General features: G+C 40.2%; 1 protein-coding gene and 1 pseudogene across 4 annotated transcripts in view; both read left to right on the top strand.

The window, feature by feature from the left end:
• Nucleotides 1–23,458, top strand: part of Trim55 (tripartite motif containing 55) — a 52,695-nt gene that overhangs the window by 14,169 nt on the left and 15,068 nt on the right. For 2 of the 4 annotated variants that reach the window (XM_047528223.1, XM_047528243.1), the window contains exons 5-9: nt 12,958–13,191; nt 13,492–13,514; nt 13,616–13,740; nt 18,083–18,324; nt 19,755–20,042. In XM_047528223.1, coding sequence (XP_047384179.1) covers nt 12,958–13,191; nt 13,492–13,514; nt 13,616–13,740; nt 18,083–18,324; nt 19,755–20,042 — 912 coding nt within the window. Of the gene's footprint in view, nt 1–12,957; nt 13,192–13,491; nt 13,515–13,615; nt 13,741–18,082; nt 18,325–19,754; nt 20,043–21,338; nt 21,427–23,458 lie in introns of all 4 variants that reach the window. The other 2 variants (XM_047528233.1, XM_047528251.1) reach the window with 2 other exon arrangements.
• Nucleotides 14,000–16,266, top strand: LOC124988331 (putative PDZ domain-containing protein PDZK1P1; annotated as a pseudogene).

The following is a 23,458-nucleotide window of genomic DNA, read 5'->3' as shown; positions in this document are numbered from 1 at the left end:
TTGTTCCCTATATCTGAGAATGATAACTTTTGTAAATCCTCCAATAATTTTGTAAGAACATTATATTTCCAAAATAGTGATTTTACCCCCAACTGCTTTTCCTTGTCTCTGAGACATTGTCCATGCAGTTACAAATACAAAAATAGGAATATATAAGAATCATTTTAATAAGCATGCCTCAATTTTGATGCCACATTTTAAAGACAATATAAATGCTTTTTCAAAAGAACAGATGTAAGTTTTCATTTTTGCTCCATCACTTAATTATGGGAGGTGAGGCAAGTTACTTCTGCTTGTAGACCCTCCACTTTCAGCTTTACAGTAGGCATGATAATACTCTTTGCAGTGTTTGATGATCAAATTGGGGTAAGAGACATGTGCTGGAGGGCTTGTGCACAGCAACACCACAGTCACTCTCACAGTCACCTTGGAAAGCACACACTTATACTGACAATGCAAATGAACCATCCCTTGAACCACTGGGACTTGTTTTAAATGGTGCCAGAAGACTATCAAGGTCCTGGATAATTGTAATAGCAGGGCTGAGCAGCTCCCTTCAGAAGGGAAAATTAAAAATGAATGGAACTAGATATTAGCTCTATTCTTTATAGAAAAAGCTTTGTGACAATTTGAAATATTGGCAACCCAGGGAGACTGAGCAGCTCCTGGGAAGCAGACTGCCTATTCGCAGAACGAGGTGAGTTCAACATCTGCTCGACTTGCCATGTGACCTCTGCTGCACAGTAGGCTCACATCAGAACAGGCCCACCTGGCCTCATCCTTCAAGGGTTTATTCAGGGAGTTTCAAAATAACCCAAACTAGCCCAGAGGAGCCCTGAGGCCAAGGACCTCAAGAGAAAGCCTAAGAAATGCCACAAATTATTACATAATTATCCTACATAATTAGCCCAGTAGAGGGCTGCTTGATACAGTAAGAAAGAGCATGATTTTGGGAGACTGAAGACCCACAACCCCCAGATGGATTTCATCAGCTGAGTTCTACACAAGGGCATGGGCTGGCAAAGGCATGGGTTGGCAGGAACAAGGCTGAACCCCAGCCTGTGCCTAGAGGCCCTTTTCTAGTAACATCCTAATGTGTGCCTCTGGGAGTTCTCCAAATGCTTGTCACAGGAGCTTTACAGATGAAGGGGCAGGCTTAAAATCCTTGGTAAGAAGGTCCTACTTTAATGGAGTTCTTCCTTCAGTGTTATTAGTCTACTGTCTGCTTTTCCTTCTTTTGCGGGGAGAGTGTGGTGGAGGAAGAAATCTTGTCCAGCTTCATAAAGGGACTTGTGAAGTACTGTATTTCAAATGAAGCTGTTGCTCTGAACAAGTGTGTATCCATCAATGCTGGAGGAATGTGGTGGAGATATGAATGGGCCTGGTGGAGCCACAGTTGCTCAGCGACAAGTGGTGGGGCTAAGAGTTTATCTCCAGTTCTATTTTGGTCACAGAACTATACTCCTTACATGGTAAGGGCAATGGTCATAATTGCTGTAAGCATTTCCTGTTGTGGCCGTACACACCCAAGCTGGGACTGACATTACTGTCTTAGTACAGTATATGACACTCTGAAACTGTCTGGGAATGGAGAGAGGCATGTTCTAGCCTGAAGACCTTCAAAAATATCTCCACTTTTACCTGAAGTCCTAGTCTTGGAACTGTAGATTCAGAAGGGACCATAGCCATTATATATTCTAATCTTGCATTGTGTAGATTAAAAATAAACTCCAAGGTGCCTTGAGATTAAATGACTTTTCTAAGTTTCAATATATATTTTTCTGTTTTCTTTTGAGCATCGATTGAAGCAGAGGGTTAAGGTATTTGTTTAAAAATCCATTTCTTTAAAATAGAAGCTGTTGAGAGAGGGCTGAATATTCTAGATGAAAGTCATATTTTATTCATTCTTTGTTCAATCATTCAAACCCATATTTCTCAAGTATGCGTTCTGTGCCATATTCTGTACACATAATGCTGGGAAATAGAAATGAGCTAAAAAGAAAGGTACCTGGTGTCAGGCGTCTTTTATTCTAGAAGAGGCATTAGGCAAGAAAACAAATAAGTAACAAGATAATTTCAGAAAGTAATAAGTACCTGGAAAAAAAGCAAGTCAATAAAAATTTAGTTATTAAAAATGGTGGCATGAGGGGCTCTCTTCACGGGGCGATCCAAGATGGCGGCCTAGAGGGAGACTGCACCCCCGGTCGCTCCAGAACCCAGGAGTTAAGAAGGGGAGGCATTGAGAGACTCGGACTGAAGTGGAGCCACGGGTGAGTCTGCCCACTGGGTAAAGCTCGGCCCGGGTGGCAGGCCCAGATAGAGGTGGCTTATCGGAGCCGGGCAGGGCAGCTAGAGTCATCCACAGGCAGTCCTGCGCACTCCGGCGGTGGGCCCCGCCCACACAGCCAGCTTCTCCAGGTTCTCGGAACGGATCTGGCCCGCTAGTGAGAGCCTGTCTGAACAGAGCACGCTCCGAGTCCCGGAGCCCCTGCAGTGCAGTGTACTCCTGCAAAGAACCAGCGGAGAGCCTCGATCTGCAGTCAGCCTCAGGGATAAGGACAGGGCAGCCGGAGACCTCTTCAGGCGGCTCTGCCCACTCCGGCTGCGGGCTCTCTTCACGGGGCGATCCAAGATGGCGGCCTAGAGGGAGACTGCACCCCCGGTCGCTCCAGAACCCAGGAGTTAAGAAGGGGAGGCATTGAGAGACTCGGACTGAAGTGGAGCCACGGGTGAGTCTGCCCACTGGGTAAAGCTCAGCCCGGGTGGCAGGCCCAGATAGAGGTGGCTTAGCAGAGCCGGGCAGGGCAGCTTGAGTCTTCCCAAGGTAGTCTTCCACACTCCGGCAGTGGGCTCTTCCCACACGGCCAGCTGCACGGTGCAGGCCCACAGTGAGAGCATTTCCGCACAGAGCCAGTTCCAAAACGTGGAACCAGTAGGGGGCTAGGGGCAGTATTCTTCGAATGAGCTGCTTTATCAGATTCCTCCAAGACATCAGGCTACTGAAGGCTGGGAGGTGATACACTGGAAATCTACTGGGACACTATAAGCCAATAGTGGAAAACTGCAATATCTCAGGGTCCCACTGACAACTGACCATTATGAGAAAACAAGGGAAGAAAATGTCCCAAACAAACCTAGATACTACATCAATAAAACCCAATGACAGCACAGCAGAAGAAATGTCAGAAAGGGAGTTCAGAATGTACGTAATTAAAACGATCAGGGAAGCTAATGAGGAGATGAAAGAGCAAATGCAGGCATTGAAGGAGGAGATGAAAGAGCAAATGCAGGCATTAAATGATCGCACCAATCAACAGTTAAAAGACCAAATACGGGAAGCAAGAGATCATTTCAATAAAGAGTTAGAGATACTGAAAAAAAACCAAACTGAAATCCTTGAAATGAAGGAAACAATAAACCAAGTTAAAAACTCCATAGAAAGCATAACCAATAGGATAGAACACCTGGAAGACAGAACCTCAGACATTGAAGACAAAATATTTAACCTTGAAAACAAAGTGGAACAAACAGAGAAGATGGTAAGAAATCATGAACAGAATCTCCAAGAACTATGGGATATCATGAAAAGGCCAAATTTGAGAATTATTGGGATTGAGGAAGGCTTAGAGAAACAAACCAAAGGAATGAACAATCTATTCAATGAAATAATAACAGAAAATTTCCCAAATCTGAAGAACGAAATGGAAAACCAAGTACAAGAGGCTTATAGAACTCCAAACATACAAAATTACAACAGACCCACACCAAGGCACATTATTATGAAAATACCTAACATACAAAATAAAGACAGAATTTTAAAGGCCGCGAGAGAAAAGAATCAAATTACATTCAGAGGGAAACCAATAAGAATATCAGCAGATTTTTCAATCCAGACCCTAAAAGCTAGAAGGGCCTGGAACAACATATACCAAGCCCTGAAAGAAAATGGATGCCAACCAAGAATCTTATACCCAGCAAAACTTACCTTCAAATTTGACGATGAAATAAGATCCTTCCATGATAAACAAAAGCTAAAGGAATTTACAAAAAGAAAGCCAGCATTACAGAACATTCTCAGCAAAATATTCCATGAGGAAGAGATGAAAAACAACAATGCAAATCAGCAACAGGAGGCGCTAGCCTAAAGGAATAGCCAAATAAAGGAGAAACCAAATCATGTCAAAAACAAATATGAGTCAATTGACTGGGAATACAAATCATATCACAATAATAACCCTGAATGTTAATGGCCTGAATTCATCAATCAAAAGACACAGACTGGCAGATTGGATTAAAAAGAAAAATCCAACAATATGCTGCCTGCAAGAGACACATCTCATAGAAAGAGACACCCATAGACTAAAGGTGAAAGGATGGGGAAAAACATACCATGCACACGGACACAGCAAAAAAGCTGGAGTATCCATCCTCATCTCAGATAATGTGGACTTCAAACCAAAACTAGTCAGAAGGGATAAAGAAGGACATTACATGCTGCTTAAGGGAAGCATAAATCAGCAAGACATAACAATCATAAATATCTATGCCCCGAACATTGGCTCATCCACGTACGTCAAACAAATCCTTCTCAATTCCAGAAATCAAATAGACCACAACACAATAATACTAGGCGATTTTAACACACCTCTCTCACCACTGGATAGATCGTCCAAACAAAAATTGAATAAAGAAACTATAGATCTCAACAACACAATCAGCAATTTAGACTTAACAGACATATATAGAATATACCATCCAACAAAGAATGAATACACTTTCTTCTCAGCAGCACATGGATCCTTCTCTAAAATAGACCATATTTTATGCCACAAAGCTACTGTTAGTAAATACAAGAAGATAGAGATACTACCTTGTACTCTATCAGATCATAATGGATTGAAATTAGAAATAAATGACAGAATAAAAAACAGAAACTTCTCCAATACCTGGAGACTAAATAATACACTATTATATGATGAATGGATAACAGAAGACATCAGGAGGGAAATAAAAAAATTCTTAGAAGTAAACGAGAACAAAGACACATCATATCAAAATCTCTGGGACACTATGAAAGCAGTACTTAGAGGAAGATTTATTTCATGGGGTGCATTCAAAAAAAGAAGTAGAAATCAACAAATAAACGAGTTAACACTACAGCTCAAAGCACTAGAAAAAGAAGAGCAGACCAATACCAAAAGTAGTAGAAGACAGGAAATAGTTAAAATCAGAGCCGAAATCAACGAAATCGAAACAAAAGAAACAATCGGAAAAATTAATAAAATAAATAGTTGGTTCTTTGAAAAAATAAATAAAATTGATAAACCCTTAGCCACACTAACAAAGAGAAAGAGGGAGAAAACTCAAATTACTAAAATTCGGAATGAACAAGGAAACATCACAACAGACACGAGTGAAATACAAAACATAATTAGAAGCTATTTCGAAAATCTATACTCCAACAAAACAGAAAACCTTGAAGACATCAACAAATTTCTAGAGACATATGAACTACCTAAACTGAACGAGGAGGACATACACAACTTAAATAAACCAATTTCAAGCAATGAAATAGAAGAGGTCATCAAAAGCCTACCAACAAAGAAAAGTCCAGGACCAGATGGGTTCTCAGCCGAGTTCTATAAAACCTTTAAAGAAGAGCTCATTCCAATACTCCTCAAACTATTCCATGAAATAGAAGAGGAGGGAACCCTACCAAACTCGTTCTATGAAGCCAATATCACCCTGATACCTAAACCAGACAGAGACACATCAAGGAAAGAAAATTTCAGACCAATATCCTTAATGAACATCGATGCAAAAATTCTCAACAAAATTTTAGCAAATCGCATACAAATATATATTAAAAAGATAGTGCACCACGATCAAGTGGGTTTTATCCCAGGGATGCAAGGTTGGTTCAACATTCGGAAATCAATAAATGTCATTCACCATATCAACAGACTTAAAGTTAAGAATCACATGATTATTTCAATAGATGCAGAAAAAGCATTTGATAAAATACAGCATCCCTTCATGCTCAAAACACTAGAAAAAATTGGGGTAATGGGAACATTCCTAAACATTATAAAGGCCATCTACGCTAAGCCCATGGCTAATATCATTCTAAATGGTGAAAAACTGAAAGCGTTTCCCCTAAAAACTGGAACAAGGCAGGGATGCCCTCTTTCACCGCTTCTATTCAACATCGTCCTTGAGACTCTAGCCAGAGCAATCAGACAAACCAAAGAAATTAAAGGGATACGAATAGGAAAAGAAGAACTCAAACTATCCCTGTTCGCTGATGACATGATTATATATTTAGAGGAACCTGGAAATTCCACCAGAAAACTTTTAGAACTCATAAGTGAATTCAGTAAAGTAGCAGGTTACAAGATCAATGCTCATAAATCCAATGCATTTTTATACATAAGTGATGAATCTTCAGAAAGAGAATTTAGGAAAACTACCCCATTCACAATAGCATCAAAAAAAATAAAATACTTGGGAATCAATCTCACAAAAGAGGTGAAAGACCTCTACAATGAGAACTACAGAACACTAAAGAAAGAAATTCAAGAAAACCTTAGAAGATGGAAAGATCTCCCATGTTCCTGGATAGGCAGAATTAATATCGTCAAAATGGCTATACTACCTAAAGTTCTATACAGATTCAATGCAATTCCAATTAAAATCCCAATGATGTACCTCGCAGAAATAGAGCAAGCAATTATGAAATTCATCTGGAAGAATAAAAAACCCAGAATAGCTAAAGCAATCCTCAGTAGCAAGAGCGAAGCAGGGGGTATTGCAATACCAGATCTTCAACTCTACTACAAAGCAATAGTAACAAAAACGGCATGGTATTGGTACCAAAATAGACAGGTAGATCAATGGTACAGAATAGAGGACATGGACACAAACCCAAATAAATACAATTTTCTCATACTAGACAAAGGTTCCAACAATATGCAATGGAGAAAAGATAGCCTCTTCAACAAATGGTGCTGGGAAAACTGGAAAACTATATGCAATAGAATGAAACTAAACCCCTATCTCTCACCCTACACAAAACTCAACTCAAAATGGATCAAGGACCTCGGAATCAGACCAGAGACCCTGCATCTTATAGAAGAAAAAGTAGGTCCAAATCTTCAACTTGTTGGCTCAGGATCAGATTTCCTTAACAGGACTCCCATAGCACAAGAAATAAAAGCAAGAATAAACAACTGGGATAGATTCAAACTAAAAAGCTTTCTCTCAGCAAAGGAAACTATCAGAAATGTGAAGAGAGAGCCTACAGAGTGGGAGAATATCTTTGCCAACCATACCTCAGATAGAGCGCTAATTTCCAGAGTCTATAAAGAACTCAAAAAACTCTACACGAAGAATACAAATAATCCAATCAACAAATGGGCTAAGGAAATGAACAGACACTTCACAGAAGAAGATGTACAAGTAATCACCAGATATATGAAAAAATGTTCAACATCCCTAGTAATAAGGGAAATGCAAATCAAAACCACCCTAAGATTTCATCTCACCCCAATTAGAATGGCGATTATCAAGAATACAAGCAACAATAGGTGTTGGCGAGGATGTGGTGAAAAAGGAACACTCATACATTGCTGGTGGGGTTGCAAATTAGTGCAACCACTCTGGAAAGCAGTGTGGAGATTCCTCAGAAAGCTTGGAATGGAAACACCATTTGACCCAGCTATCCCACTCCTTGGCCTATACCCAAAGGACTTAAAATCAGCATACTACAGAGATACAGCCACATCAATGTTCATTGCTGCTCAATTCACCATAGCCAGATTGTGGAACCAACCTAGATGCCCTTCAGTTGATGAATGGATAAAGAAACTGTGGCATATTTATACAATGGAATATTACTCCGCAATGAAGAATGATAAAATTATGGCATTTGTAGGCAAATGGTCGAAATTGGAGAATATCATGCTAAGTGAGATAAGCCAATCTCAAAAAACTAAAGGACAAATGATCTCGCTGATAAGCGGATGAGGACATATAATGGGGGGTGGGAGGGGCTAGCATTAGGTTTAGGGTTAGGTTTAGAGTTAGGCTAAGGAGAGCAGTAAGAATGAAGGAAAGAAGGACTGTGTAGAGGGAAAAGAGGGGTGGGAGGGGTGGGAGGGGTGGGAGGGGTGGGGGGGAGGGGAAAAATATAATAAACATCATTACCCTATGTAAACGTAAAAAAAATAAATAAATTAAAAAAAAAAAAAATGGTGGCATGATGGTTCTTCTTGGCAAACTCTCCTTTTATCTGTTCTTTTTTTATTCTTTATTTTTTCATGAAAAACTTTCCTTTGCAATTGCACATCTTATCCTATTGTTACTAAAATACAAGTGACTAAAATTTAGAGTTGGTCAATTTTGACATTTCTATGAAGGCTACAGCCAAACAATAGATTTTTGATCAATATTAAAGGTTACCTATGCACTTTTAAGGAAACAACCCAAAAACTACTTGATTTTTTTCTTTTCATTCAGAAGTCTTGAAAATTATTCCACTTGTCCTCATCTGACCATTTCAATATGGACAGGATAATTTTCCCTTTATAAAATCATCCCTTTTTAGTATATTACATCCACAACAGGTTCTCCTTAGAGATGAGATGCATTTTATTTTTATTGAAGTATTACAGACAACTTTAATTTGGTTCTTCTAAGAACTCAATAAATATAACAGTCTGGCATACCCAGGAGGAAGGCAGGGCTGTGGCTGGAGACTTGGCATCCAAGGTTGCTTGGTGGCCAGGACCACGTGCCTTTATGATGGAGTTATTCCACTTGCTGCGCACACTCACACAAGCACACGCCCTCATGCATACACAGAAAGCATAGGAACCACAGACATCGAAAGGAAGAAAATGGAGATTATTTGAAAAAATAAATTTGAAAGTCCAAAAAGTGTGCATCTTAATTCAACTACTATCCAGAGAAGTAGGGTGAGGGAGGGTAGGACTACAATGTGAAATTGAACTTAAAGATACATATTTTTATTCAAATTAATGAAATATGCTAAAAGCAAGAAGTCTCTGAAGAGAGGTGGCGAAGAGATGAACATGGTTACTCTCATGCTTGTGCAAGTAACAGTCATCCTTTAAGGTGTACCATCTGCAAGCACTTAGATAATGCACAGTCTGTATTTTTTTCCTATTGCATTTTCCAGGTTACTAGAAAGTCAGATTGAAAGTGTTACCAGTTCACATTCACAAAAGCACAGAAAGTACTCAATCACACAATTAGCAGCAGCACAGCCTCTGAGAACATTTTCTTCTGAATAGCACATACCTGCTCCCCAGTTAACTTAAGGGGTGAATTGATAACCTGGGGTGCTTGTTGCTCATTGAATTCCTCAGCATTTTTATGGTCTTATAGCTGAGAGAGATTGAAGGCTACCTAAGTTAGTCTCTCGTATGTTGATCCTGTCTCAGAATAAGTATACGACTTTCAATTTCATAAAAATGAAATTGTATTTTACACTTGAATCTGACACGAGGTTAATCTAGACATCTTAATTTCTAGAAGTTTGTAAGTCCCAATTACATAATTCCAGAGACACAGGATTTATTTCAGAAACAGATTTGTCTCTTAATCACATTTTGCAAAAATTTACATTAAAGGCAAATTAAGCAAGAGAAAATGTGGAGCTGTTTTTCTGTTGGAAATCAGAAAATACAATAATGTTTTATTTTGTATGTTATTTTGTATTTTTATTTTGTATTAATTTTGTATTCTTCTGGACAGGAGAAAACTGTGACAGATTTTGGATCATATAATTCCTTGGACATAATAAACTGTCAGTGAATTTTGTTGAAGGAATGAACTGATGAATATAATCCTGAAACAATTTGAGATTTCTTTCCTTTAAAAAGCCTAGTTTCATTATAGTAGGTCTATTAGATGGCATATATTCAGTTCATAAGTACTTCATGTAAATTTTTCCAAGTTACTTAAAAGGACAGATACAGCTGGGTGTGGTGGAAATAGAATGACTCAGGAGCTCCGAGCCTTTAACTCTAGGTCGGGCACCAACAATAAATAGTAGAAAGGCCTTGAGAAGGTGACAGTTCTGTTCGGTTTCAGTTTCTACGTGAGTGAATTGATTGATCTGGAGCAGGATACTTCTAATATGCCATACAACTTCAAGATTTCACACCTAAAAAATTCAAATGAAGGCATTTGGACCTAAATTTAATAAATGCTGATATCATACATTCTATGTACCTGGTAATATTATAAGCACTTTTCAAAGTATGCTGTGATTATAATTAACTATAATTAAAGCATAAACCAGGTATGAGGTAGTACTTCCTATACTATAAAGCATAAGCAAATAAGCAAAATGACAGTAATTTTATCAAATTTCAGTACCATACAAATCATTAAAAAAACAAAATAGAAATAAAATAATATTTGGAACTGAAAATAACATAAGAATGAAAGTACAGTTATTCCATTTAAACAACTATCATTTATAAAATCAAAATAAGCGATATCTTATTTGAGCAATGCACTAGAATACACAGGATTTCACATCAATCTCATCACAAATAAACTTCATAAACTTGGATGTTCTCACACATACTAAATTATATGAAGAAAACTTTTATAAAAAGAGGACATTCTTCTAGTACTATATCTTAATATAATATCATTATAAATGTTTCAAGTGCACAATACATATTGAAAGAACACGCTAGAAACCATCATGCTTCCAGTAAGCATTGGGACGTCTAAACATTAGATAGACATATTCCAGTTATGCAGAGATCACATGTGTGCTCTAAGCTTAGCACAAAAATAATACAGTAAAAGAAACTGACTGGAAAGCTACTAACCGATTTCAGTTCCTAGGTCTTGTTGTAACAGGTCAAAGGACTGGAAATGGATGGAAATTTGACAAGCCCAGCAATTTTCATGTCTTGCATGGTCCCTTGTCTGTTACTTCAACAACTACCAAAACTCCCCAATTTTTGTTCCCTCCTACCACCTCCTTTGCTCCTATTCATCCTTTAAAGCCAAACTTAGGCATCACTTGTCCTAAGAAAGTTTTCCTGAGCTAATGCTCCTGAGTCCCCTCTCAAACATGCCCCACCTATGCAAAGAGTTAAATTAGGGTCTCACCCCTATGCTTCTATTAAACCTGGCATAAATCTCTAACATATTACTATTATTCAGCCTCCTAGTTTGTATTACATTACAGGTCCGTAGTCTTTCTCATTCAGTGAACTGTGAAGTCCTTGAGAACAGGAACTACGTTTAATAGTGCTTGACAAAGGACATGCTTAATTAAGGCTTGTTTGTTGAATGAGTAGGTAGATGACAGAAATTCTATTAAAATGGCTTGAACCACTGGATTTCCCTTATGCCTTATAGTTTGGCTAGAAACAGTGATGAGAATTGACTTTGTTGCAGGGAAGGCAGGGGACTGAGGGGTGTATTTCTTCTGCATTTTTGGAGTATCTTTATAATTGATGGACATGTGTGAGGCAGACCTAGATTCTATCTTCAAGGAAGACCATAGTTTACATATTTAAAAGACTCGGGTAAAGAAAGAAAGCAATATGTGACATCAAAAAGACCAGTGTTTGCAAATATGAAAGGACATATGATAAAGGTCATGCACAGGTCAGGGATGTCAGAGATAAATTAACTGGATTCCAGAGTAGGTTGGATCATTATGGCTCACAAAGGGCCTGGACCTAGAGATGGTCCAGTCTGAAGAGATTGGTACACACACCAAGCTTAGTGGAGCTTGAAAATAATCAAAGGCCAATGATTAAGTCAACTGGAAAATTAGTCATGATTTAAACATGGACTCATATTCAGGGGAACTGGACGGCACTGGAGATGCTTTAATCATACAATGTACATGTGCAAGTCAAACTTCTAAGACAACTTTTCCCTTCAGTATTTCCCTCTCTTATGCAGTACTGAATAAATAGAGGATCTGGTAGACACAGGTATAATCCAAAAATGGAACTATGATAGGGCATTAGAAGGTTAAGAGTTAGTATTCAGTCATAGAGATCAAAGAAAACTTTATGAAACAAATGGTATTCCAAAAATGTCTTTAAGATTGCTTAGAGTTTGCAGCTATGACTTGGGGGAGAACATTGTAGACAAAGTGGAAAGCAAGAGCAAAAGAGTAAGTGGTTTGGTTTTGCTGGAATACAAGATTTAAGATAGAGAATAGAAGAAAATTATGAAGAAAAGTTAAAGCCAGGTCACAGATAATCTTGAAAGTCAGTTATGAAGCCTAAATGTTACTCTTTATACAAGGGGATCCTAAACTGAAAAAAAATCACTATTAGAATTATACTAATAGTAAATTGATTTGGCTGCGGCATGAGTTCTTAGAGGAGGGATTGCCAGATACAGAAACTCTGGGAAGCTACAGAATCTATGTGGGAGGACTGAAACTAGGACAGTAGTGTAATAGGTAAAGCAGAGAGAGACTGAAGGGTACCAACCAGGAAGTAGCATCTTTTTCTGCTTTCTCTCCCTCTCTCTCTCTCTCTCTCTCTCTCTCTCTCTCTCTCTCTCTCTCACACACACACACACACACACACACACACACACACACAAAAGCAAGATATAACCTGTAGCCCATGTAACCCAAATAGAACATAAAATAAAACCTGTTATAATTTCTGTGAAATTCTCCATTTATGAAAAACAGGAGATTGTAAAATCATTGATCCACTTAGCCAGTGTGATTGATTTTTAGATTGTCTAAATACTGAATTTATAAAAACTGGAATTCAAAGCACAGTGGATATCTATCTCAAGGGACAGCTCAAGGGGAAAATGAACAAAATATCCTATATAAGTAAATGCTTTTGCCTCCCAAAATGTCCAGGTGATTTTTCAAAATAGGTGTTCTCACAAACACTTTCTAATATTAACTAACCCAACTAACAGGAATGCTGTAGAAAACAGAAACAGGACCTTTGTGAGAAATTTGATTACCTATATGGCATCCTGGAGGAGAGGAAGAATGAAATGACCCAAGCCATCACCCGCACCCAAGAGGAGAAACTGGAACATGTCCGTGCTCTGATCAAAAAGTACTCTGATCATTTGGAGAACGTATCAAAGTTGGTTGAGTCAGGAATCCAGTTCATGGATGAACCAGAAATGGCAGTGTTTCTGCAGGTAAGTTCTCTTCTTGGCACCAAGGAAATAAACCAAAAAGGTGGATGCTGAAAATTAGTTATTAAATTTTTATTTTTTGTGTATATTTCATGTTTTTACCTATTTTACTAAAATAGGTGAAACTAAAATCATTATCTATTTAGTGCTACTTAAATAGAAAAGGGCCCCTGACAAAACAGCAGTTATTTATAGTATTTAGAAACTAAGCTATAAGATTCTCAGGGTCATCAAAGGAAAGAATTAAGTCTCACCACCATGTTTGATGAAAAGAATCTAAGTATCTCTTATTTCCTTTCACAGAATGCCAAAACCCTGTTACAAAAGTAAGTTATTTTTATTTTATGTAAAAATACATATTTTCCTTTTTACCCAAGTCTATCAAACTTTACACAGTGACAGAAATGACAACCTGTCTTTGTTGCAGAATCTCAGAAGCATCAAAGGCATTTCAGATGGAGAAAATAGAACATGGTTATGAGAACATGAGCCACTTCACAGTCAACCTCAATAGAGAAGAAAAAATAATACGTGAGATTGATTTCTACAGAGGTTTGTTATTCTTTTGACCATTTGACCAAAATTTTAGGTGTGGGAAAATTGCAGAAAAGTTGGGTGGGAGGAAGGGAGGATTCAGAATCACCTCCAGAATGGATGTTGACAACTTCAGAAGGATCACAATCCAACATTAAGCTCTGTTTTTTAATAGGATCATGTAGTATGTTGACAGTGTTTGTTCAGCTTTGCACATCATAATGCCTATTTTAATCCCATTATTGGGCATTTGACTTGGGTAGTCAAATACTTAACAATGGATGATTATGGTGATATCTCAACCATACAAAAAGTATCAGTTACGATGATGTAAAGTATCATCAAGAGCAAGATTAAAGGGGCTGTGCTGCAGGACTCTAGGAGCATAAAAGTAAGAACTCCCAGGGCAGGGGGAGGAAGGATTGGTAAACTGAGAGGATTTGCCACACTTGGAGGTTTACTGAAGCACCCTGCCTTCTTCTAGGTGGGGGCTGTACAGGTTACTAGCCCCAGGATGGCTTTAGCATGGGAGGGTGTTCTAATAATAATCCCTGGCCCTGACCCTGGGATGGGGAATAATAGAGACAGTAGTAAGAGAATTGGGGGTTGTTTGGGCATCCAAGAGAAGAAGGAATGCAGAACCACCTACTTCCTGATTGTTCTTCCCCTACTCTTCTCTCCCTTCCTTGTTGTCTAGAAGTAAAGACAAGATGCCCCTCCTTGTACCTCTAGGCAGGTAAACCAGAGTGCTGGGTTTACTGAGGGTTTCTTGGGTTTTCCAGCTCTGGGCCCAGCCAGCTAGCAGAAGGAGTGCAGAAGTCACTTGAACTCAGACCTCATGTCCTTTTAAATACATCAGCTTTTAAATTGATCTTTGTTCAAAGTCCAGTGAGTTCCAAGACTAGTACTCACAGCAGAGAGAATTCTTGAGGGACAGAAAAGTTCCTCTTCCTTCCAGGTAGAGAAATGGCCTCTATCTTCAACCCCCTGGAAATGTCAACTGTCCAAACAAAAAGGACAAAGCTATGACTTTTTCCTGAGAATTGAGAAGGATACTACTGGTGAACACCTAGTCTGGATGATTTAGAAGCATAGCCCAGCAGAGAAATCTGGTCTTCTGGATGGAGACAGAGTTCTTAGGATCAATGGTTTCTTTGTCAACAAGGAAGAGCATATGCAGGTGGTGGATCTGGTCGGAAAGAGTTGGAATTCAGCAACTTTTCTAGTTCTAGATGGAGATTCCTGTGAGAAAGTCATTAAAAAAATAAAAATGAACCACAAATGGGTAGACTTGAAAGAATTTAGTCAAAGCCATAAAGATCTGGGTTTGAATGATAAGAAACTGGTTCCAGTGGAGAACTGGACCCAGCCATGGCTCTGCTATCTGGTGAAGGAGGGGAACAGCTATGACATCTCTCTGAAAACTATTGAAGGTAAAAAGGGAGTGTACATAACTAATATCACACCTCAGGGTGTGGCTATGAAAGCTAGTGTCCTGGTTGATGATCACCTGATTGAAGTAATTGGAGAGAATGTGGAGAATGCCAATCATGAGGAAGTGGTGGAAAAGGTGAAGAAGTCAGGAAGCTTGTCATGTTCTTGCTTGTGGACAAAGAAACTGACAAGCATCATAGTGAACAGAGGATACAATTCAAAAGGGAAGCAACTAGTTTGAAACTCCTTCCTCATCAGCCCTGGGTTGTGGAGATCAAGAAAGGAAGCAATGGCTATGGATTCTGTCTGAAGGCAGGCTCAGAACAGAAAAGTCACATCATCAAGGACATAGATTCTGGAAGTCCAGCAAAGGTAGCTGGCTTGAAGAACAATGACCTGGTAGTTGCTGTCAATGGTAGTCTCTGGAAACCCTCAATCATGACAGTGTGGTGGAAATGACTAAAAAGGGTAGAGATCAGACTTAACTCTTGGTGGCAGACGAAGAGACAGATAACATATATAGACTGGTTAATTTTTTCTCCATTTTTCTACTATCAAAGTCAAGAAATACCTATTGGTTCTTTCAAAGAGGATCCAACTTCTATCCCTGCTCCTCTGGAAGTCTCAAGTTCAGATACTACAAAGGAAGTAGCAGATCTTAAGCCTAAAGTCTGCAGGCTGATTAAAGATTAAAAATGACTATGGTTTTCACTTAAATGCAATTCAGGGTCTGCCAGGCTCATTCATCAAAGAGGTGCAGAAGGGCAGCCCTGCTGATGTGGCTGAACTGGAAGGTGAAGACATCATCATTGAGTGAATGGGGTAAATGTGTTGGATGAACCCCATGAGAAGGTGGTGGACAGAATACAGAACAGTGGGAAGAATGTCACACTCTTGGTCTGTGGAAAGAAGGCCTATGATTACTTCCAAGCTAAGAAAATTCCTATTGTTTCCTCCATGGCTGATCCACTGGCTGCCTGCCCTGATTCCAAAGAAGAAATACTGACAGAGTCAAAATATGACTCACACATGGCAAAGGAATGTGCCCACATTATAGCCTCACATTCTTCTTCCAATTCTGAAGATACAGAGATGGGATGCAAGAAATAATCACTTTAGCTGATAGGATTACTACTGAGCATATAGAAACTGCTTTCTCAAAGAATGAACTGCAAATCATTTACTATCTCTGTTGGTGAAGAACTCCTCTGGAAACCATTCAACATGTGTGATTGTCTTCCGTTGTTATTTGTCTTAGGGGCTGCTATTGCAGATGGCTTATTTATGCTCAACTTAGGAAGATCTAAGGCAGGAATCAGTTCATTTTTATGGGACCTCCTCTAAGCTTCAACTTAACTCCATTTCTCTAATGATGATTCTTCTTACTTCTATAGACTACTTAAACACCAAAAATAACTCATAAGTCTATATATGAGAGTTGCTAATTAAAATATCTGAGCAGATCTGATTAAAATTATGCTTTTATAGCAATGTTGTGGTTGCTGGAATAAATACCATTAAAATGAAAAAAAGAGCAAGGTTAATGATGAGATAAAAATAAAACATAGAAGACACTGGGCTAGATGTGTTAGTATATCATCTTGATCATTCGTTAGAGGATGAAAATAGTAACAAGTCATAGAATAAGTCACAACCTGGAAACAAGGCCAGGTCTATGTGATCATATGAATTTCATAAGGTATGAACATCTCCCTTACCTTTGGCTCAGAAATCCAACTCCTGGAAATTTACCCTGATGAAATAATTAAAAAGAGGAAACAACTGTGAAGCTGACCCAAAATGTGATCACTTTGACTCATCCTAGCCCATCTAAATGACAACACTGCCGTGACCAGCAGGGCCAAACTCACGGTATCACCGAGGGACCATGGGGGATTAAGAAAAACTCACACACACAGATAGTTAGGTAGCTGGGATCAGGCGGAGCTCTGTTCTCTGATGGAGAAGCAGTGTCTAAAGAGCTGTTCCAGCAAGTTTTATTTATATATGTCTCATAATCAAGTTAAAGACTGTAAAAGCATTATACTTTGTGCTCAAGAAAGTTACAGGACTAGAAACATCTATGCAGCTTTTCCACAGTTACAATATGCAATGTTAGGAGCCTTGGGCAGCACTCAAGAAGCCTATTGTCCAAAGTCACTGTTAAGTGGGCAGGCTCAGGAGTAGCAGTGCTAGTGAAACACTGTGGTTGTCTTGCATGAAAAATTTCTCTATCCCTGAGAGCTACGTGCCTGAGATCAAGGTCAAAGTTGATAAGACTCTTGCACAGAGCAGGATGTCACCATAGCAACTGGGCATCCTGGACCCTTGCACAGAAACCTTCCTAGGCAGCAGATGTGCCACAGCCATGAAGTCACCAGAAATCCCCAATCTCAGTCACTGCTCTTCCATACTCTGTTACTGCTCTCCACAAATACTCCATGGTTAGACCTCTTAAAATGCACCAGCACCAGGGATGCAATTGTAGAGGCAAATCTTTATAACAGGTCTTTTTAAAAAATGTACTTAATATTGTCTGTCCTTAATGTTGCCTGAGGGAACATGAAGATTGGTGGGTTACATAAATAACTGACAATCCCAGCCCTCCAGGAGCTTGCAGATGTGGCAGAATATGATAAAAACATGAGCAGGCTGGTGGGGTGGGGGTGGAGTGGGGGGTGCACAATGGGTGTGGGAGTCTGTACTGGGGAGGACCCAAGGAGGATGGTGATGGCTCCTTCACATTTGTCCTGTCCACATTTGACTGGAAGCACGGGTCCCAGCATGGCACACTTGGGCCGTTGTCAAGTGTCTTTTGGAGAGGAATTCCCTAGTCCTGACCTTAGCTTGAGCTGTAAGTACTGACCATTAGCTGTTTCCATGGCTGCAGTGGTAGTTATAACAAGCTTAAAAAATGCCTTACTAGAAGATGAAGATGAGGAAGAAGGAGGAGGAGAAGGAGAAGGAGAAGATGGAGAGGAAGCAGCAGAAGTAGAAGAAGTGGAAAATATTCAAATAGAGTCATCAGGAGAAGAGGAAAGTCCCGGAAAAGCCTCAGAGACCTCTCAGCTGGCCTCAGAGCTCCAGGCTGTCCCTGAGGCACTTCCAGTTTCCTCTTCAGAGCCACCTCCAACCCTGCCACCTGCAGTGGATGCCCCAGTGACACAGGTAACCCTTCATGAGTTCCTTCCTACAGGTGTTCCTCCTTTCTTTCCTAAACACCCCAATGTATTCTATCTTAAGAAAAAAGATAACCATATGCTGGATGTTTGTATGTAGCAGACAATTTTTCAGGACAGTCACAGTGTCAGGCAGAAAAGTCCTCTAAGTGATTCAACAGGTTCCCTGTTGTTATAGCCAGGTGGCAAGACCTAATACCACTTTCCACCAACAACACTCCCAGATCTGAGGTGATCTTTGAATGTGTGTGTGTGTGTGTGTGTGTGTGTGTGTGTGTGTGTGTGAGAGAGAGAGAGAGAGAGAGAGAGAGAGAGAGAGAGAGAGAGAGAGAGAGAGAGAGAGAGAGATTGAGAGAAACATGTCAACCCCACAGAGGTTTACTTGATGAGGATGTGGTCACTTTTTGTTGCTTAGTGAATACAGACATAGGGTACAGTGTGAGAAGTATTATGAGGCGAGAAGTGAAAGTTCAGAAATTTGAATTTTCTATACATAACAGAGAAACTACACTAGTGTACATTCATGTTGCTTACCTGGATATGCAACTATTCCTTCCTCTCAGTGGATAAGCGAATGAAGCCTGGTTTTCTATATGTTTGTCGTTTGATGAGACTGTGTTGACAGGACTGTTTAAAACATTTTAGGATGTTAGCTCATCCCAGATGCTGCACCTGATCAGCTAACCTTATGTTTCTAGGAGGTCACTGTCCAGTTTTCAAGCTTTTGTGCTGACTTCATGACACTTCAGCAGACAGGATTCAACCTGTTGAGTTTGTGGGCAATGCAGACTCACCAAAGAGGAGCCCTACTTTTGCACCTGCTTTCAGAATGGATTGAAATCATCTGTAGAAATAAAACCCCAGAGGGGAAACTCAGCGGTGGAATTAAATTGTATGCTCTGTCTCCATAGCAAACAAGGCTTAAAATATTTATAGTATTTATACATCCTAGAATCTTGAAATTCTGGGTATACTTGTTGCACTGAATTGAAAGAAGAGTAGTAACTAAATGAGGGTTAGATCTGATCAAAAGTCAGTTGTTGGCTTTTGAAAAGCAATTTGGGGGCCCACATATATAGCCAAAAAGTTGATTCTGATAAATAGTTTGACCCTTTTCCCATATCTGATACTTTATAAGCAACTTTGACTTGAAGCTTCTGTTTCCTATTTTCCTGGGCTACCACCCAGTGAGAGACAAGCACAGAAAAGATCCAGAGGCCTGTCAGAGGAGCACTGAGGACAACATTCTGCCCCTAGTTCTTCCAGATGGTGGGATGAACTACAGCAGCCACTAAGTCAGGCATTGTGCAGAGAACTCACAGTGTTCAAACCTGAAGGAAAGGGAACCAAAATCAACCACTTTTTCTTTTTCTTTCTTTTTCTATTTTTTTTTTTTTTAATTTATCTATCCTGATTAAGGGGGAGGTTGTGCCCACTGGCTCTCAGCAGACCACAGAGTCTGAAACTCCAGTCCCTGCAGCAGCGGAAACTGCGGATCCCTTGTTTTACCCTAGTTGGTATAAAGGCCAAACCCGGAAAGCCACCACCAACCCACCTTGCACCCCAGGGAGCGAAAGTCTGGGGCACATAGGGCCTCCAGGTTCTGAGGATTCAAATGTACGGAAGGCAGAAGTGGCAGAAGCCGTAGCCAATGAGAGGGCAACAGTGAGTGGTAAGGAAACTAGTTCACCTGCAGCTACTTCTCAGGTTAGTGTCCAAGCTCTTGTGTCTGAATGCTTTCCTGTGTCCCCTGTGTTCCTGCTGGAATAGGCCAGAGCAAGAAAGAAGGGCTTTCAAAGGGCAGAGAGAAAGCATGGCCCTCAGAAAAAATATAGGAACAACTCACCCTCTGATGTTGGCTTGTTTTTTTAAGCGTTCTATCAAAGAACAAAATCAATTTGACTTCACCCTGCCTGTGCGTGATGACCTCTCACCTGGCCTCACAGGGGACAGGGTGCAAGCAAGCCTGACCCTTAGGCATGCTGTTGAGATCTGCTTTGTCTGCAGTGACTGGCTGGTGTCCCTGTTCTTCTCTGCAGCATCCACTTGCTTTTGCTCAACCTTTTCCTGCGTCCCCTCTGGACTTCCAAAGACTAATCACCTGCCTCTGTGTCGTTCCCAGCAACCTCCAAGGAGCACGTTTGAATTGGTTTTAAATCTGCTCCGGAAAATAACCTCAGATTCAGAGGTTCTGGGAGTGTGCTGGCAATGGCTGGACAAAGATAGTCTTGGCTTGATTAAACCTGTGCTTCCTAAGTTTGTTCTCCAGGGGGGCAGGACACACAGGTTTTCCTACATTTTTAAAAGGGACTCTTGATTACTTTCTTCTTCTTCTTCTTCTTCTTCTTTTTTTTTAATGAAAGCTTGAAATCCATGTCTTCTCCCTAACGCCTAGTTAGATGTTTGCATGTCCTGAAGAGTCCATAGAAGAAATGTTTCCCAGTTTCTTCATGAGGAAGAATGTTCATAGTAACTCATTCTCATGAACATTCTTAAATGGTTGTGGGATGTGAGTGTTACCCCAACATGAGGCTGTTGGGTAGTATTCTCTAGCTCTATACTCCTCCCTCATCATGGGATTATGAACAATATGTCTTAAAACATCAGCAAATGACTTATTTTCTTGGTTGTATATGCTCTAGTGGATCTCAATTTCATCAGATAATGAAAAAGAAATGATTATTGGAAAATTAAAAGCAATATGCTTTGGTGACATATTTATTTTCACAGATGCAAATGACAAAGGTAAATGTTTGGTGTGAGGAAACCTTTTGAGGTAGTTTTAGGTTTAAAAAAATGGAGTGTACTCATTATATCTAGAAAGTTTGTGGGAATTCTTATATTTTGTGTAATTTGAAGAAGAAGAGCTGTTTACTCAACATAGTAGTACAATTACCCCATGTGATAGGTATATGATCCAAAATGAAAAGTCTATCTAAACAATGATGGAGGGGGAAAAAAAATGTGATAAATCAGTGAAGCTTTCTTCTTGTTTTCTCACAGGAGTTAGCAATCTGCCTAGCACTTTTGGCTTTTCTTATCCTTCACTACATCTGGAGTCAGATTCAGTGCTTGATTTTTGCTTTAATGGGTAGGAAATATTTTCTTTTCCCTTGACTAACATCTCATGTAGTTTCTTCCATAATACTCCTCTTCTGTAGGCCCAGAGATGAATTGATTCCCAACCTTGAGGCTCAGTCATCTAAATTGAACCCTGTTCATAGATAACAATCAAGGCCTCAAGCTCCCTACAACGCAATCACCTCGAGACACTTTCCTGAGGAGAATTGCTGCGTTATCTATTCCTGCATGGTGGGAAACCTTAACTCAGAACAGTGACTCTGTGGGCAATTATTCAGTAATCCAGCAGGAGAGACCCCTCTAGGATGGGGTGGCCAGCTGCACAAGGTGTCCATGGTGCTGTGAGGACTCACTGCTCTCACGACAGAGGGAGGAGCAACAAAAGACCCGTTCAGGAATGTGCAGGACTGACATAGATTAAGGAGCAGTATTCTTGCCCACTTAGAGATACCCAGGAGGTAGACAGGGACACTGTCAGGGACGCTGTCCTAGGCAGTTCCCACATGGGTGAGCAGATGGACTGGGTGACTTACAGGTTCTCTTTGAACCTTCAACCTCTACAGAGTTTGTGGGAGAGGAGATTTCTAACAATGGGGGCAGCAGGGGAGTGCAGCCAGATGAGATCTGAAGGAATAAAGAACTGGAGATCAATGTGCACTTCCCAGCCATGAGGAATCAGAACCAGAAACAAGCTATAATGCCATTCAATAGTCCCAGCCTATTATTTGGAGTCATGTTTCTCATAATCAAGACTTTTCTTGATTCCTGTTATGAGGTTTGCTTTGGCACTGACATTTTACTCCTTGAATAGTCTTTTGAAGGCTACCAGTTTAATTAATAGTATTCAACGATCCAAACCCCATGAGCTTTTGAGTAAATGACTCTGCTAGTTCAAAACCTCACTCCCTGTGCCCTTAACTCAGAAGCAGTTCGGGGTCCCTGGTGCTGAAAGGCATCAGCTATTCCTGGCTCACTGACTTTTCCCTGGGTTGGCACTGGCTCTCCTGGAAGCTCCCACCACAGGCTTCCTTTCTGCCTTATGAGACCTCTGCTTAGCAGTAGCCATGGACCTCCATGGGTCCCTGCTGTGTCTGTAACTGAGTGTGAGCAGGACCCACTCCACTATCTGATAGGTAGCACCCTCAAATGGTCTGAGTGTCCCTACAGTCTGCTCAATTCCCAACTCCTCCTCCTCAAATTATTTGTGGTAAAGAGCAGAGGAAGTGTTGGTCATGGACTCTAGGGGTGCAAATGGTGAGAGAGAAAACAACAAGTTTATTAGAAGCAGGATCTAATTGTGAATCTGAATAATTGTCTGAAGAGTTCTCTTTATATTCTGAGAATATGGGTTTGGAGCTTTGTCACCATATGCATATATATATATATATATATTCTTGTAATATTCTCTGAGGCTGCAGGGGGAGTGTCATGCTTTATGGCTGCCATCCACTGAGCCCATGTCATGTATGCTGATATTCATTCATATGCCTGTGTGGTGAGGAGAGTGTGAGATAAATAGGGTGGGGCTGGGCACAGTGGATTGACCTTTAGTATTGCCAAGCACCTTACTTATATAGTTCTCAGTGTTTGAGAAAGGGACTTTCACAAAGAGAAGCAAACCTGTTCAGAAGGGAATACCACTCTTTGATCCCTGAAATGGCATATGGACAAGTCAATAGCAACAAATTCCTGGCCTTTGAATTTTTTGCAAGCCTGATTCACCTTCACCACTTCAGAATCCAACTTACCAGATGAATATTTGTCTAACACAAGGTTAGTTTGTTGTTGGAATTTCACACTGCATCATTAGTGTTATCATGAAAATTTAGGATGTGGTTGGAGAGTCTCCTTGATCCACTGCTGGTCTTACTCATCTTAACTAGGTGATCCCATGTCTGGGAGTGATGCTGCCTTAGGCATCTTGGACCCCCTCGCTGATCTACAAGCTCACTTCAGTCCTCACCAGCTAATAGCAAATGTTCTATTTCCAGGTGTTTTCTTCATATATACTGACACAGCGACACCTGCCCTTCACCCAAGCA

The sequence above is a fragment of the Sciurus carolinensis genome, chromosome 1 (genome assembly GCF_902686445.1).
Source record: "Sciurus carolinensis chromosome 1, mSciCar1.2, whole genome shotgun sequence".
NCBI classification, from domain to species: Eukaryota; Metazoa; Chordata; class Mammalia; order Rodentia; family Sciuridae; genus Sciurus; species Sciurus carolinensis.
This window is presented reverse-complemented; position numbering and strand designations above follow the sequence as displayed.